At 40.9% G+C, this 18,029-nt stretch overlaps 1 protein-coding gene across 1 annotated transcript in view; it reads right to left on the bottom strand.

The window, feature by feature from the left end:
* Nucleotides 1-18,029, bottom strand: part of AK9 (adenylate kinase 9) — a 1,007,389-nt gene that overhangs the window by 333,340 nt on the left and 656,020 nt on the right. Inside the window, exon 26 of the mRNA XM_033936269.1 lies at nucleotides 3,649-3,861. Within this exon, the coding sequence (XP_033792160.1) occupies nucleotides 3,649-3,861 (213 nt within the window). The remainder of the gene's footprint in view (nucleotides 1-3,648; nucleotides 3,862-18,029) is intronic.

Genomic DNA, 18,029 nt, shown 5'->3' with positions numbered 1-18,029 from the left:
CTTACCCAGAGTTGCGCCTGACATTCTATACTCGTGTTCCTTATTCTTACTACCTAAATGCATTACTTTGCATTTCTCCACGTTGAACTTCATCTGCCATTGCTCTGCCCATTTCTCTAACTGATACAAGTCACACTGGAGTTCCTCGCTATCCTCCTGCGATCTGATTTGCCGGCATAGCTTTGTGTCATCTGCAAACTTAATGATCTCACTGGATATTCCGTCTTCCAGGTCATTGATATAAATATTAAATAGGATCGGCCCAAGTACCGAGCCCTGGGGCACACCACTAGTCACTTTCTCCCAGTCTAAGAACTTCCCATTTATGCCCACTCTCTGCTTTCTGTTTTCCAGCCATTTGCCTATCCACCTTTGAATATCTCCCTTTATTCCATGGCTTTGTAGTTTCCTGAGAAGTCTTTCATGTGGAACTTTGTCGAACGCTTTCTGGAAGTCCAAATATATTATGTCCACCGGCATTCCACTATCAATTTGCTTGTTCACGGTCTCAAAAAATTGAAGTAAATTCGTTAAACATGATTTCCCTTTCCTGAACCCATGTTGACTGGGTTTCAGCAAGTTGTGTGTATCTAAGTGCTGGACTATGCTATCCTTGATCAGTGCTTCAACCATCTTTCCAGGGACAGACGTAAGGCTCACAGGTCTGTAGTTGCTCGGTTCTCCTCTCGATCCTTTTTTGAAAATTGGCGTGACGTTCGCTATCTTCCAGTCGTCTGGTATCTGTCCAGTTCTGATTGTCAGATTGGCAAGTTTTTGCAATAATTCTCCGATTTCAACCTTCAATTCCTTTAAGACTCTTGGGTGAATTCCATCCGGTCCAGGGGATTTGTCACTTTTAAGTTTGTCGATCTGGTAGTAAATCTGGTCCAACTCCACTTCAACTGTGGTGAGGCTGTCTTCTATTACTCCACTAAACACTTTCACTGCTTCTGGTATTTTTGCGGTATCCTCCTCCATAAAGACGGACGCAAAGAAGGAATTTAGTTTGTCTGCAATTTGTTTATCTTCCTTGATGTACCCTTTTCTTCCCTGGTCATCCAGGGGTCCCACCGCCTCTTTTGCGGGTTTTTTCCCTTTCACGTATCTAAAGAAGGGCTTGAAGTTTTTGGCCTCTTGCGCTATTTTTTCCTCATAGTCCTTTTTGGCATCCCTCACCGCCTTGTGACATTTCTTCTGATCATCTTTATGTTTTTTCCATGCTTCGGTTGTTTTCATGTGTTTCCATTTTTTGAAAGAGTCCTTCTTTTCTTTTATGGCTTCCCTCACCTGTCTGGTAAGCCATGCCGGTTCTCCCTTACCATTTGTTCTCCCTTCTTTGGAAATCCTCGGAATGTGGAGATTTTGTGCTTCTGTGATAGTATTTTTCAGTAGGGACCATGCCTGGTCTACCGTTTCGAGTTTGTCCACCTTTTTCTTGAGTCCACTGTCCTAGACATATCTATGTAATTTGATACTCAACACATGAAACACCTGTAATGGGGACATAAGTTGCCACTCTAAGTAAAGCCAATCAGGAAGATGTTCCATGAGCTCAGGAAGGATCCAGTACATACCCTGCCGCATGATAAAAGCTTGATGGTATTTGTAAATATTTGGAAAATTTACCCCACCCTCCGCAATTGGTTTTTGCAAAGATATTAGAGCTATTCTAGCAGTTTTACCCAGCCAAATAAAGTTAGTGATAATACTATTTAGTTTCTTAGAGAAGGACCCCTGAAGACTGGCAACATCCCCATTTGATAACAAACAACAGGCAAAATCATCATCTTGACCGTTTGTGCTCTCCCCCACCAAGAAAGATGTAAAGGGTTCCAATGCTCACACATTTCTTTGATTTTCAGCAATAAAGATTTTTCATTTACTGTCATTGTGTCTTCCAGAGTCTTTTGTATCATTATGCCTAAATATGTTATCCCTTCTTCCTTCCAAAGGAATGAGAATGACTTAAATAATCGTTTTGTACAATGTATATTTAGTGGCAGAACCTCAGATTTACTCCAATTTATTTTATAACCAGAAAATTTACTGAATCTTTCAATCAATTCCTGTAAATGCGGAATGGTGGATTCAGGATTCTTCAAATGAAGCAAGATATCGTATGCATATGCAGAGACTTTATATTCCTGACCTGCATAAGGAATACCCTGTATCTCCTCTGCCTGTTGAACAGTCAACAACAAGGGTTCCAGAACAATATCAAACAGCAAAGGAGATAATGGACATCCCTGTCTAACTCCCCTCTCCAGAAGGAAACGTTCTGATAAAGTATTATTAATATATAATCTGGCAGATGGGAAGCTATACAAGGTTTGAATCATTTGTATACATCCAGATCCTAACAAACCAATCCATTGCTTGATACATGAAAGTCCACTCCACTCGATCAAAGGAATTGGAGGAGCATCCAGAAGGTCCAGGAGCAGTGGATACCATATCTGTCTGGGCCACTGGGGTGCAATGAGTATAAGTTGTGCCTTGTCTGTGGTCTTTCTGAAGAACCCTGGAAATGAGGAAACGGTGGGGAAGCATAGAGAAGATTATGCCCCCATGGAATGGAAAAAGCATCTCTTGCTATTGCTCATGGAGCTGGACGTAGGGAGCAAAACAGGCTGCATTGAGCATTGATCTGAGAAGCAAAGAGTTCCACCTGGGGAGTCCCCCACTGTTGGAAAATGTCACATAGGACAGTAAGATTTAGGGTTCACTCGTGAGGATCGAGTTGCCTGCTAAGGGAGTCTGCCAGGACATTCTGTTCCCCTGGAATATAGAATGAATGAAGGTCAACTTGAAGAGAAAGAGCGTAATTCCATAGACGGTAAGCTTCCCTACAGAGTAGGAGGGATCTCAAGCCCCCTGCTTGTTTACATAAAACACAGCTACTTGATTGTTTGTCTGAATGAGAATGTTTCTTTTGGAAATGCACAGACGGAAGGCCTGAAGAGCGTAATAAATTGCTCAGAGTTCTAAGTGATTGATATGTAGGGTCTTTCCTTTTGTTGACTACTGCCCCTGAGTTGTGAGGCTGTTGAGGTGCGCCCCCAGCTATGGGAGGGGCTTTATAGAACCTGGGCCAATCAGAGCCTCAGGTCCTCCCAGGAAGCACCAGAAAGGGGCCTAAGGCCCTGATTGGCCAAGGGGCCTAAGGCCCCTCCTATGGGGCGCTCAGGCCAATCAGAGCCTTAGGCCCCTTCCTGGTGCATCCGGGGAGAGGCCTGAGGCTCTGATTGGCATAGGTTGGCATAGGTTGTATAAGGCCCCTCCCACAGGGGCTGGTGGGTAATGGTGAAGCAAAAAAGGACCAGTTAGATAGTTTTGAAATACCCGATTCTCTATTCCCAAGCCCATATGCATACATGGTTATTATGGGAAAGTAAGGTCTTGCTATCTGTCACATTTTTGTTGACACACAAGTGTGTCCTGACTCCAAACACAATGGTTGAAAACCACTGGTCTAGGTAAATTTTGTACACACGACAGCTTGTCTGCACAAAATTTAGTCAGTCAGCAGGGGAAAATTTTAATAATTACAACTTCTTTAATTAATCCCACATGAAATTATTATTTTTTTTTTTAAATACGAGCTATTTAGGAAGCATCCACCTGTCTTGAATAATATGATTTACTCACATTTAGTGGCTCTTTGTGAGCTGCATACATCTCAGGATGCTCCAGAAACTTGTCTCTGACCTCAGGAGTTGAGAAATAGTAGGACTTCTCTCGATACTTAGCCGCATTCTCCGAGATGCCAGGGAAAAGGATATTGTTCTCTTTTAATGTCACTGGACAAAAGTGTTTGCTGTCCCCATATTGCCTTCTTTTATCCTGGATTGTTTCTTCATCCTGGAAAGAATGAATGAATGTACATTTTAGGGACATAATACTTCCATAGAGGTAATTCTTGGTTGCAAATTGCATCAACCTTATAATAATTTTGCATTTGGGAAACAAGATTCTGGGTTTGATGGACCAGTATGTTACAGTATGGCAGTGCTAATGGATGTATTTTTTTCTGGATCTTTCCAGGACATTAAGGCAAAGCAAAGAGAAATCCAACGAGTCTGCAGTGATCAAGGAGCAACAAAAACCAAAGAAAACTGCAGAAGTGATGTCAAGTCTTTTAATTAAAATCAATAAAAAAAGTTTATCCAAAGAATGTTTCAGTTTAGGTTTTGAGACCTGGATCCGACATGGTCCGTGTTTCAAAAAACACTTCTTTCTCAGGGTCCAAGATGTTTTATATTTCAATTTCAATTTGGAGTACAATCGGGTTGAAACAGCTTCGAAGCTGATTGCTGATTGGCTGAAAATGGAGTCTTGTGGTGATCTGTCACAGTACAATAATGAAAAGGACTTGGCACTTTGTGCATCATTTCTGCAGTCTTTCTTTGGTTTTTGTTGTCTTTCCAGGACACTGCCTTATGACATTTAACTGAATTAGAACAAATACTGTGCATATTTTTAACCTGTAGACTTTGCACTAGTTCAGGAAGAGAAAGTATATGTACTTTTGCTTTGGAAATTCACTCAAGTGCAAATTATGAATGTCCATTGTGACAACAAATGGCCTCTGATGAGCTCAGCAGACAACCTGGGTTGCAACAAAATACTGGCCTGGCGTGTCCCCAGTAGAGAATGACACAATGGCGGTTTACCCACGGCCACCGTGTTTAGCTGCGGGTAACCCGCCGAAACGGGGAACGAAAAATAGTAGTCGCTGCGGGGACGGGGACAAGGCCATTCACCGCCCCGTGGAGCAGTGAATGGTCTTGTCCCCGCAGTGAGGCATGAAGGATTGCGCGGTCTCCGCAGCCACCATCCGCCTGCCCAATCGATCCTAGTGTTTAGCTAGCTCTCTCCCTTCTCCTCACCTTAGTTTGTAGGCTTTCTTTTTCGGCGACCCGCACGCTATCAAAGAGCCGCGCACCCACTGCTGCTCAGTTTTGATCTTCTGCTCTGACGCAACCGGAAACAGGAAGTTGCAGCAGAGCAGAAGATTGAACACTGAGCAGCCGCGCATGCGCGGCTCTTTGGGAAAGCGTGCAGGTTGCCGAAAAAGAAAGCCTGCAAACTAAGGTGAGGAGAAGGGAGAGAGCTGGCTAAACACTAGGATCGATTAGGCAGGTGGGTGGGGGCTGCGGGGACTGTGCGATCGCTCGTGTTCCCGGCTCAAACTGGAAGGAGGGAGTGAAAGGGAAAAGGATTCTGGGCCAAGGGGATGAAGACGGAAAGAAAACCCCACAGCAGGAAAGAAAGGGAAGGACAAGCAGGTGAGCCAGATGCTAGAAGCAAGGGGGGGGGGGGGGGGAAGAAAGAGGTAAAAAAGCTAGATGGGGTTGAAAAGAAGAGACACACTGGTATGGAAGAGGAAGATAGGGGAAATCTGGACACAAGAAGGTAACAGAAAGAGGGGAAATTATGTGCATGGGGCATAGGGACAGAGACATAAAGGGACATGCCATGCGGATGGTATATGGACACAGGGGGGGGGGCAATGGCAGATACATAGGGGAGATATTAGAAATGGGGAAAATAGGAGCACAGAAGCGAGATGGTTTGTGGGGATGGGACAGGGACCGAGCTCGCAGGCTCCAGTGGCTTGCACAAATTACATTGTAACGTGCCATGAAAATAAGAGGGAGGAAGATAGATAGATAGGCCATGCGAGAGGAGCTGAAGGGTGGTAGAAAGGAACAGATGGTAAAGGAGGGAGGGAAGGGTGGTGGTGGAAAGGAATAGGACAGACATTGAAGGAGGATGGAGAGGAACAGACCCTGAAGGGAAATGTGGAAGACAGAGTGGGAAGAAGACAGATGCCAGACTATGGGGGAGCGGAGCGAAGAAGATGGGTGCTAGACCAATTGGGGGGGGGGGGGGGGGGGTGAAGGGAGAGGCACAGTAACAGCAAATGGAAGATGCAGAGAGAAGACACACAGTGGATGGAAGGAATTGAATGAGAAGATGTGGAAAGCAGAAACCAGACAACAAAGGTAGGAAAAAAAAAATTCTATTTATTTATTTATTTTTTGCTTTAGAATAAAGTAGTATATTAGTTGTGTTGATAAAAATTTATAAACAAAGCCCTGCCAGCTGAACATCTCTTTCTCTAGTTCAGCAGCAGGAACTTTGATTTATAAGAAAGGAATAAGCTAAATATTACAGTACTGAGGCTTATATGGATGCAGCGGGGACAGTGACGGGGCAGTGAATGGGATGGCAGTGGCGGTGATGGGGTGGTGAAAGGGGTGACGGTGACGGGGCAGTGAAGGGAACGGTGGTGATGGGGTGGTGCAGAGGATGGTGGGCCGGGGACGGGGCGGTGACGGGGACATATTTTTTCCCCGTGTCATTCTCTAGTCCCCAGTAACTTGGGGTATCCTTCAGGTCTGGCGACAGCTATGCTGTGGTTTAAACCCTAGTATCTTGGGTAAGGACTTCCCCTTTCCAGCAAGCAAGAAGGAAACTTCCACCAAAGGTTCACGTTCTTAACAGGTTTATTATTCTTGGCCACTGGCCAGGCTTCGTGTTTGGGTTCAAAGTGCCCTATTTCTCATAGAACAATTCAACAGTTTCAAAAGTAACAAAAACAAAGAATTTCAGCAATACACAAAAATACAGCTTTTCCTCCAGCAACTGGCCAACAGCCACCTCAACTGTTGCAATTAGGTAAACTCCCAACAAATCTTAGCTTCTTGGCCAGCACTGTGCCAGGTATACACACTGAGTACAGAGAGGTATAGTATAGCAATACTATCAGGCAGGTTCTTAAAATAGTTAGTAGTAATGCAGGCAGCTTTTGCCCAACGAGTTCTCAAATAACTGTCTTTGGTTATAAGTAAAGCAAAAGGATTAAATATTAGCTTTACAGACCACAAACTAGCAGACATAAAAGAGACAATTCTTCACAGGCTGGCTCATTCAGAAGAAGCTTTAGGCTCAGCTGTGGCTCTGCACTGCTGCTATTTAACTGCCTCTGTTCAAACATACCTCAGTGAAAAAACCTCAGCAACCCAAACGTTTCTCTGAGCTAGTTTTGAAATGCCAAAAAACACCAGCCAGGGCTGCCATCAGAAATTTCTGGGCCCCTTACTGAGCAATCCTATTGGGCCCTCCACGCACCCCTTCCCCCCCCCGACTCCCCCTTCTTCCATGGGCCGAATACACATATACTTTTCTCTGTCGCCGCACTCTTTGACCAAAAGATTTGTAAGCCTGCAACCACGTCAAGGTAGACTCTTTCAGCAGGGCCCTAACCTAACCTAAACTAAACTAATCTATACCTATCTATTCTAAACTAACATATGTCTAATACTGAACTAATAACAAACTAACAAACATCTGCATAATAAATAACTAATAAATAATAGTGCTAGTAGCTATAATTCACTTTTGAATGTAAAATCTCAGTTAAGGATTGCTTTTGACCTTTGTAGGCCAGAAGTAGATCACAATTGCACAATATTTTTTGTAACAAGTATTAAATGTGTTTTTATAAATACTGTAAGCTTAATAAATATATCAGAAAAAATTACACATCTGATGATAGGCAAGATCAAGATGGCTGCCGAATCTCTAAGCTGAGTGTCACGCGCTGGTGAGCTCTCCACTTACTTTTGATTCCGTGCCGAATTTTCAACAGGATGCCCAAACGGAGGGGTCGGAGCACGGCTGGGGCCTCGCGGAGCTCCGTCGGACCCAGTTTGGGCAACATTGAGGAGCTGTTCCGCCGCATGCAGAGTTCCCTACAATCAGAGGCGTTCCCGCTAGAGACGCCCCGAACGGGCAGAATGGAGGCGATCTCTCAGGGACTTCAGACCACGCTAAGCCCCGATGCCCTCAGGTTACCAGCTCCCCGTGGGCGGGGGAACTCTCCAAAGAGGGAGTATGGAGGCTGTTGTCAATCATGGAGGGAGCAGGGATCCAGACTCTCTACATTTTCAAGAGAGTCTGTTTGAAGAAACAGAGGAGTCGACAGCAGAGGGGAACGGACAGATCCAGGAGAGTGCTCAACAGGCAGTTTCACCAGAGGGAGAAGAGTCTGCAGCCTATTCTTTTCATTTTCAGAGACCCCAAGAGGTAACACTTGAAACTATCTGGGACCTGGTTGCCAATATTCCTAATTTGTTAAAACCTCAATTAAATCAAATAGAAGGGGAAATAAAACATCATGATAAAGAAATAAAAGAAGTAAAACAGGAAACAACAGAGCTTAGAAAAGAGATTGTCAGCATTAACCAGGAGTCATTTAAGACCAAACAAATTTATGAAACAATAATACCAATCTTAGAAGAAAGTTAGAATCCTTGGAAAACTTTGCCCGTGGAAATAATTTAAGATTGGTAAATTTTCCCAAGGTCTTAATGATTACACCTCGGGAGATGCTGAAAAGATATTTGATAGAAATTTTGAGTTTGTCTGAAAATATGATACCACTGTTTACACAAGTTTACTATCTTCCTACTAATCAACGGAAACAACAGCAAGAAGTTGAACAGGAAAATTTGGATGTGTCCACTATATTGGAATCCTCGAATACTGAAAAGGCAGTCCCAGCAACCTTATTATTAACAGTGGCATTGGCCCTGGACAAAAACTGGTTACTGAGACTTTTCTTTAAAAATAAAATGAAAACATTTTTAGGAATGCAGATACAAATGTATCCTGATCTTGCCAGAGAAACCCAGAGGTGTCGTAAAGAATTTCTACTATTAAAGTCAGGGGTGTTGGCCCTTGGGGCAACCTTTTATTTACGTCACCCAAGTAAATGCATAGTGTATTATTCTTCTCAGAAATTTGTCTTCTTTGATCCTTCACAGCTGGTGACCTTCCTGTCGCTGTCTCGCTTGGAAAAAGAAAAGGACAATAAGATCTTGCCCTAGATGGGAAGTTATTTGGGAACTTTGAGCTCAGCTTAGATTAATCTCAGCATTATTTGTTTTTTTTTTCTTAATTTAAACTGTCCTTTGTACATCTTGATCCTCAGAGTGGACTTGAGTTAAAATTTAAGTAATATAATAGAGTTTTCTTTTTGTTTTCTCTCTGAAAATATGGATATGTATTATTCATTTGTTTCTTTGATTTTTGGACTTTAATATGATGATTATGGCTATGTATCCTTAAACTTAAATTTTTGCTTTCTGTACAAGTTATACTTGATAATTATTTATAAAATGCTAATAAATAATAAAAAAAAAGAAAAAACTACACATCTGAGCGCATATCTGAACATACATATCTGACTGTATATGTGAGCGCATATCTGAACATACACATTGTCACACCCCTAGCCTTGGAGCTCGGTTTGTGCCAGGCTGGGGTTTGACTAAAACCAGCCCAGCCATCAGAAGGGCTAACCAATGTGACAAGCCTGAGGTAAAGGATAGGGAAACTGATATAGTCCCCTTTAAGTCTCAGGTAGCTGATTTCCAGGGAGTGGAAGACTCTGAAAGTAATAGCCTGGAACAGCCTCAGTTCTCTTCCACTTTCCCTGCTGACTCTCAGCTGCAGAAGCTGATTGCAGCTCCTAAGAAAGGTAGGCAAAAGTTGCAGGCTGCTCCTCCCCCGCAGAGAACTGGGCGTGCCCGGCTCAATGTATTAGAGGCTGCTCTGAGGAGAAGACAAGCAGTCTGCCCTGAGCCAGCTCAGGAAGGAGGTGTTCAGGACGGGGCTCCTGACCCTCACTGCTCTACTGATATAGAGATGGTGGGTTTTGACACTGACCCTGTGGCTAACCAGACAGCAGAAGTAGAACCCATGGATTGCCAGGAAACTGCTTACTTTCCTGAAGGTATGCCTATGGAGGACAATTAAGTTACTTGTTTGAAAGTTGTGTTTTGCTCTTCATGCTCAGAATAGCAACTGTTTGACTACTTCTCAGCAGCTGTGTGCATTTGAATGAAGAAGGATAGTAGTGCTGAACTTTTCTTTCTGTGCAGCCTGAAAGAAAAACGTTTTTTTTTTTGTTTTTTTTTAAGTTCAATAAGTTTTTATTAAGGTTTTACAATGGAACAGAAAATAATACTGATATACAACAGTAAAACATTGCGTCAGTACATAAAGCGATACATAACAGATCCATAAAGCAATGCCCCATATCATGGGATCGATAATACAAAGGATTAGTAACTCCAGGAAGGGGGAAAAGTAAAAGGGAGAAATAAACAGATCAGGATATCTTATACTTAAACTATGATGTTAAGTCTGTAACCATTCATATGATAAACTCCAACCACTATAATGCACCAAAAACATTGAGAAAATGAGATATAAGGGAATTATAAGTGTCGATGGGTAATATTAAGTATAGTCAAAGGGCGTGTTAATATAAATTTAACATGTATTACAAGGGCGGTGAATCAGCATATTGCAATAGAGGACCCCATAACTTGGTGAACTTATGCATCAAGCCTAATCTTTCCGCAGCTATTTTTTCGTATTTAACTGTCAAGCAAGTGGTGTTCCACCAGGCATCATAACTGACTCGGTCCAAGTTCTTCCAATTAGAAAGGATGATCTTGATCGCGATCAGAAGGAGAATATGAATAAGACAGTCCTCATCCCTTTGAAAGAAATCGGTGGCATTGACACTTCCTAAGATGATGGAATTGTATGATAAAGGAAGGGACGTGTGAAGTAATTTGTTGATATCAGCCATGACACTGGCCCAGAATTGGTGTAACAACGAACAGTCAAAAAGCATATGTTGTAATGTACCTTGAGAGGATTTACAGGACCAGCATTTATCCGATTCTCCAGGTGTAATTCGGGCCAGACGACTAGGAGTCCAGTAGGCCCTATGATTAAGGAATAAAGAGGTTTGGAGGAAGGATGCAGACTTACAAATAGTATGAGTACGTGACCACAGGTGTTCCCACTGGCCTTCATCTAATGACATCTGAAAATCTAATGACCATTTGCGTTCTGTTTCAATGGGATGTTGAATTTTCTGTTGTCTGGCATGTTTGTACCATAAGGCTGCCTCTTTTTTGAGAGTAGGAAAGGATGTGCATAGCGAAAGCAGTGGTGGAACAGTATTGAGGAGCGTGTGTGATGTGAGATACGACGCAATAGCGTGTTTAAGCTGCATCCAGCGATATTGTTGGTTATCATTTAAACCATAAGTAGCCTGTAATTGTTCAAAAGATATCCATTGTTCTCCAATTCTTAGCTGGCTTATTTGGTGCACTCCCGCAGATTGCCACAACTTCCAATCAACAATGTGATTATCAATACGAATTAAACTGTTGCGCCAAATAGGAGCAGATGTTGTGTCCAACCAGTTGATATCAAGTGAGGATTCTAGCCTCTTAATAACCTGAATCATGGATAGTAAAATGTGATCACGAATGACAGGTGAAGCAGGCGGCAGCATGAAGGGAAGGTGTCGTAAGCTGTGAGGAAAATATCTTGCTCGTTCAAATTCAAGCCAACGATTGGTAGAAGATATGAAGTCATCAGAGAGCAGCCATCTAACACCATGTCGAGACAGAAAGGCATGGTGATAATCCAAAAGGTCAGGGAAGTTCACCCCACCACTAGTTTTACCTTGTTTCAGTTTATGAAGAGCAATTCTAGGTGTATTATTATTCCACAAGAACTTGGTTAGCAACGATTCCAAATTTTTATAAACTGACAAGGGCAGAAGTGTAGGAAGCATGCTCAAAGTATACAATATTTTGGGCGTCAACACCATTTTGATCGATGCTAATCGACCCCACCATGAAAGATTCAGTGGATTCCATTTAAAAATTTGGGACTTGATAGAATTCAGTAGTTGAGATGTACAATTCTCAATGGTGGAGTCCAGAGACTTGCCAAACGGGATTCCCAGGTACGTCAATGACGAATCAGACCAACGAAAACCATATTTATTAATTAAATGTTGATGGACATGAGAGTTTAGAGGCATAAGTTCAGTTTTACTATTGTTGAGTTTGTAGCCAGAGATTCTGGAAAAGTCATCAATAAGAGAGAGCAGCACAGGAATGGACTCAGGAGACAAATACAGGAGAACATCATCCGCATATGCGGAAAACTTTACTTCAGAGTCACCACAGCGTACCCCACAAATACGATCATTAGTTCTGATGGAATGTAGAAAGGGCTCCAATGCTAGATTGAAAAGCAGGGGAGAGAGCGGACACCCTTGTCTGGTACCTCTAGTGGGCTTAAATTGAGCTGATGAGTGGCCGTTGATGCGTACATTTGTTGTGGGTGCAGTGTATAGAACTTTGATCATTTGAATGGAAGAGTCATCAAACCCAAACCACCGAAGAGTCAAAAATAAGTAATCCCATTCCACTCTATCAAACGCCTTTTCGGCATCCAGTGCTAAAGCAATTAGTGGGGAATTTTGTGTATTAGCATGAAGTATGACATTCGCAAACATGCGTGAATTATCGCTGGAAAGTCTGTTCAACATAAAGCCATTTTGGTCAGCACCAATTAATTTAGGAAGTAGAGACTGCAGGCGAGTTGCAATGATTTTAGCGTAGATTTTTGCATCAACGTTGATTAAAGCTAACGGACGATAATTGGCCACATGTCGATGATCCTTGCCAGGTTTGGGCAAAACGATAATGCTTGCTTCCGTAAAAGTACCTCTCACATCACCAGTACGTATAAAGTAATCAAAGAGGTTAACTAAATGTGGTGCAAGTTCCTGTTGAAAAGCAGCATAAAATTCAGATGTAAAGCCATCTGGTCCAGGGGCTTTCCTTTTTGCCATGTGATGTAGAACCAAGCCAATATCAGATTCCTTTATATTCATAGATAACACCGAATTCTCCTCAGCCGTAAGAGTGGGATGAGGTGACTCTGTTAATATCCTCGAGGGGTCAGGATTGCTGACTTCTGAAGTATACAATCTTTCATAAAATTGACTAAATGTTTGTGATATCAAAAGAGGATCCGCTGTGGTGATCCCATCCTCTCCATTGATGGCAGATATAGATAACCGTTCCTCCTGGATTTTCAGGTATTGAGCCAAAGCTCTGCCGGCTTTGTTTGATGTACAATGATAATTAGCTTTTTGCATGAAAAGGGCATTCCCAGCTTTTTTGCTTAGAAGTAAATTATAGCAAAGTCTCTCATGATGTAACGACTTCAAGGTTTTCATATCTGACGGATTAGCTTGATGGTTTCGTTCTAATCCTTTAATGGTGTTTACATGAGCTAAGTTTCAAGTTTCAAGTTTCAAGTTTTATTACTTTTGATATACCAACCATCAAGTTAATATCTGGCTGGTTAACAATATGTTTAAAAGAAAGAGAAGTTATACAAAACTGAAAAAAAAAGAGGCATTGTGTATCTACATATGACATCACAAGACGAACTAGATAGTGAGGGTAAAAGGAAAGGGAGGGTAAAGTTACATATTTGAGAAGAAATTGGAGATAGTAGGGTGAGGATAAAACATGATGGAGAGGGGCGCTTTAAAGAAAGCGGTTATTATTAGATTTTTTGTTTTTGGTAATTAGGGAAGATGTCTCTAGTTTAATGAGAAGGCATCGCGAAATAAAAACGTTTTTAAGTCTGTTTTAAATTTGTCAAGTCGTGATTCGTCACGGAGTTGCTGTGGCAGGGAGTTCCAAAGAGTAGGGGCAGTTACGGCGAAATTTACTTTACGTGTGTTGTAGAAGTCTTTGATGGTGGGGATAAATAGAAGTTGTTGATCAGTTGATCTTAGAGCGCGTGAGGAGCTGTAGGGAATGAGAAGTTTGTCAAGAAATAACGGCAAATGGAAGAGCTTTATTTTGAAAGATAGTAAGATAATTTTATAGGTGATGCGGTGAGAAATAGGGAGCCAGTGTGCTTCTTTAAGAAGAGGGGTAACGTGGTCGAATCTGCCTACTTTATGGATAAGTTTTATTGCTGTATTTTGTATTAGTTGTAGACGACGAATTTCTTTTTGGGGGAGGCCATTTAAGAGAGAGTTACAGTAATCAAGATGAGAAATTACTAATGAATGTATCAGAATAGTGATTGAATTAGTTTCAAGAATGGAAGAAAGAGAACGGATGATGCGTAATTTATAAAAACAGACTTTAACCACTGAACTTATGTGATCATGAAAGGTGAGATCTCTGTCAATGATGACCCCTAGAAGTTTTATCTTTGTGTCCATTTGGATCGGTGTAGATTTAATAGAAATGTCGTCCAGTAAAAATTCAGAGGATTTGATAGGGAGTAGCAGACTTCGAGATTTGTCCAGATTGAGGGAAAGCTTGTTTGTATACAACCAGTCGTGTATTGTGTTTAGTTTGTTATTAATGTCTTTGATATCTGAAATGTTTGAAGTATTGATTGGGTGAAGAAGTTGTATGTCATCGGCATAAGCAAAAATGGTAAAACCGATGGATTGAGCCAATGTGAGAAGAGGAGATAAGAAAATATTAAATAGAAGAGGGGATAGTATAGAACCTTGAGGGACACCATAGGAGTTAGTTGTGGGTGCAGAAGAGTTATTATTTATATGTATTATATTGGTAAGCTGTTTGGTAAGCAGTTTAGATTGAAGTGCCTGGTAGGAGATGATGGAGCCTCTGAGCGTGGCTTTAAAAGCATCCCATAAGATTGGCCAGCTAACCTCATCAGCAGTGTTGAATTTGAAATACTCATTGATCGCCTCTCTAATAACCTTCATGAAGTCATCGTCTAGTAATAAAGCATTATTAAATCTCCAAGTCTTCCCTTTTTTAGAGAGGGAGTCGCCATCAAAAACTAAATCAATAGCTGCATGATCTGATATTGATATCTCGTGGATAGAGGCCTGTGATACTGAATTCAATAGATTATTACTGAGTAGAAAATAATCCAATCTCGAGTACGAATTGTGAGGAGCAGAGTAGAAAGTGTATTGCCTGTCTTCCCCATTCATGAGCCGCCATGGGTCAACTAATTTTAATTGTGTAATTAAATTATGAAGGCTATGCCAAGACCTGGTAGGTTTATGATTGGCAGCTGATTTTCTGTCTATCGCCGGATCCAAGATTAGATTAAAATCACCAGTTAATATGTGATGGTGGGAATTATCTTCAAGTAGCGAGGCTACAAGGCTGTCAAAAAATTCTGGTTTGTCTTGATTAGGAGCATAAATATTCAACAAGGATATCTCTTTCTGATGAATGAGGAGCTTAGCGAGAATCCATCGCCCTTCAGTATCTGTAGTATAAGATAATATTTTGATGTGATCACATTTTCTAACCAACAAAGCCGTGCCATTCTTTTTATGGACAGCAGGTGAAGCAATAACGGGTAGCGACCAGTTGGTCCTCAGTTTAGTTGATTCTAGCATAGTTAAATGAGTTTCTTGAAAACATACAATATCTGGGGATTTTTTAGTGACATAATCTAATATTTTTTTACGTTTGATGGGATTATTAAACCCTTTGACATTTAAAGACAAAAGTTTTACCATTCTATGATGTAGAGGTGATTAATCATAGGGACATCAAATAAATTGCAGATAACAACATGTGAGTGGTGTGAAGTGGTACAGAATACAAGACTGATAACCAGTAGAATGGAGTACAGACGTGCATATAAGCTGCCATGTCCTAAGAAGGACAAGTGGCAGCTATACCCCATGGGAAGAGGAAGCATAAGGGAAGTGCAATCAGCGCTCCGACAATATCAATACAATATCCTTTGGAATCATATCCATAAAGCCCAGTGTAACCAGTATATGAACTAAAAGAGAAAATTATACAGGACTAAACGGAGTATTATACGAGTAACCATGAAGGCTAGCAACGTGAGTAAGATAGCATTAATGTCAAGCATCGAGAATTGCAAACCATCATATGCTTGTTAACTAGCAGTACAACGGAGAATTTTCATAACACAACAGTGATAGACTAACAGAACATTGGACAATAGGATCATACTTATTATAACAATAAAGGCGACCCTCCAAGTGTGGGACTCCTATAATGAACCAATCAGAGAAATTAATGAGGGAACGATACACAGCATGACGACTTATAACTAAGTCAGGTAAGGTATGGACAACTAAGAAAACTAATATCATAGTTTAGTCAAGGCAGGACGTGCCAGACTCATAGAAGCTTGCCTGATCCTAGTGACATATTGGAAGATACTCGTGATTAAAACCTGAACCAATCAAGTATATAGTAAACAGAATAACAATCATGGAAAGTGGGTACCCAAGTGTTCAGTAAGCAATATACAGATATAGATGATGTATGAAGAATTATCAAGGAAAAGAAGGAAGAAGTAACATAAAAGGGACAGCATTTAAATAAGACAACATAAGCCGAGGTTAATAATGATGCAATAGAAGAAACAATTAAAGGAAAGGAATAACCAATAGAGCAATGTGAAAAACAAAGCAGCAGTGAATACCAGTAAAAGTCATGGAGATAGTAGATACAATTAAATTCATATAACAGTGCAATTCATGAAATCCAAAAACACCTTCTATAAAACCACTAACTAACAAAATAAATACTATACATGAAATAAGTTATTGACAGTACACAGTTTAAACAGAAATAATTAATACATGAATGAACATTATAGTGGAGAAGGAGGATGGCGAGACAGTATAATAAAAGAAGTTCATCATAAGAAAAATTCATACAAACTTTGAAAATTTATGTGACCATAGAAAGTACATTAATAATTCATATAGTGAAAAGTAGGGCAGGCACCCTTTGGCAGATACAACAACTCACAAAGAGGATGAAAGAGGGAAAAAAAAAAAGGGTAATTGAGAGAGCCAGCAATAAAAATGATATCTAGGGGAAGGGAATAATAGAAAATTCATTAGAGAGAGCCATACAATTCCATGAAAAAATACAAACATGACATACAAGTGCAGTTTATGGAAAGCAAGCTTGTGTAACAAAAGAGTATAATTAATGCAGCACAAAGAACAAGTAAAAAGAACTGTAGGTGCACTAATAAAATAAGGAATACTTCATGAACCAGCTGTGTAAAAGTGAGAAGACAAAACAACATAGAATATATAGAGTGTGTGAAAATTTATGCCTGCTCGATAAATTCATGTGACAGACGAGAATTCATTAATAATTCATAAGAAGCAGAAACGAATAAGTGTGCTATACAAAACACAATAAAGTTAATGGAAACCATGAGGACCTAAGAAAAATTAATGGATTACAAGTAGGAGAAGAAGAACAGTGGCACATAGTTAACTTTCACTTAGTTAATTGTGGGGGTAATGATAAAAGTAAGTTAGTGAGGGTGAATTTGATCATCGAGAGAGAGAAATAAAAGATAGAGAGAAGGCAAGAAAGCAAATTCATAAATCTAAAGAATATAGTACAATAAAGACAATTCATAAAGCAATTGCAATATCGTGTAACAACTCAAATGCATGCACTGTAATGATGAATAATTAATGAGGCTTCGAGAAATAAATAGGAAACGGAAATTAATGACAACTTAAAAAGCTTAAGCATTAATCAAAATCAGGAAGATATAACATAATAAATAGTAAGAAGGACCGAAAATAGGATAAACAAGTGTAAAATGTTAAATAACCAAATGACTGTAAAGATGATGGTGTGAGGCTAACGTCCACGTGGATGAAACAAAATGGCCGCCATGCTGTGCACGATCCCCAGCAGAAAGCTCAAAAGACTCCAGCGACGTGCCCAGAGAGCGAAAGTGAATTAAACTCGGTCAATAGTAGTCGGGCTGAGCTCCTCAAGGTAATCCGATAGTAACTGTGGATCAGTAAAGTTTTTGGTTTGGTTATTGAGCGTAACCCGCATCGTGGCAGGAAACAGCAAACCGAATTGAGCCTTGAGCTCTCTGAGCCTCGGGCGGTAGGTAAGCAGCTGCTTTCTTCTCTGCGCCGCATTTTTGGTGAGATCAGGAACAAATAAAACTGTATGGGTGTCCAGCTTAAGAGGAGATTTCACCTTAGCACGTTGCATTACTTCAGAAAGTTGAGTGTAGCGAAGAAACTTTACAATGATGGCTCTGGGATATCTGGCGTTCGTCGGGCGAAACGAGGGGAC

This window comes from Geotrypetes seraphini, chromosome 3 (assembly GCF_902459505.1).
Source record: "Geotrypetes seraphini chromosome 3, aGeoSer1.1, whole genome shotgun sequence".
In the NCBI taxonomy this organism is placed as follows: Eukaryota; Metazoa; Chordata; class Amphibia; order Gymnophiona; family Dermophiidae; genus Geotrypetes; species Geotrypetes seraphini.
Note: the sequence above shows the minus strand (reverse complement) of the source record. Positions and strands in the feature narration are given on the sequence as shown.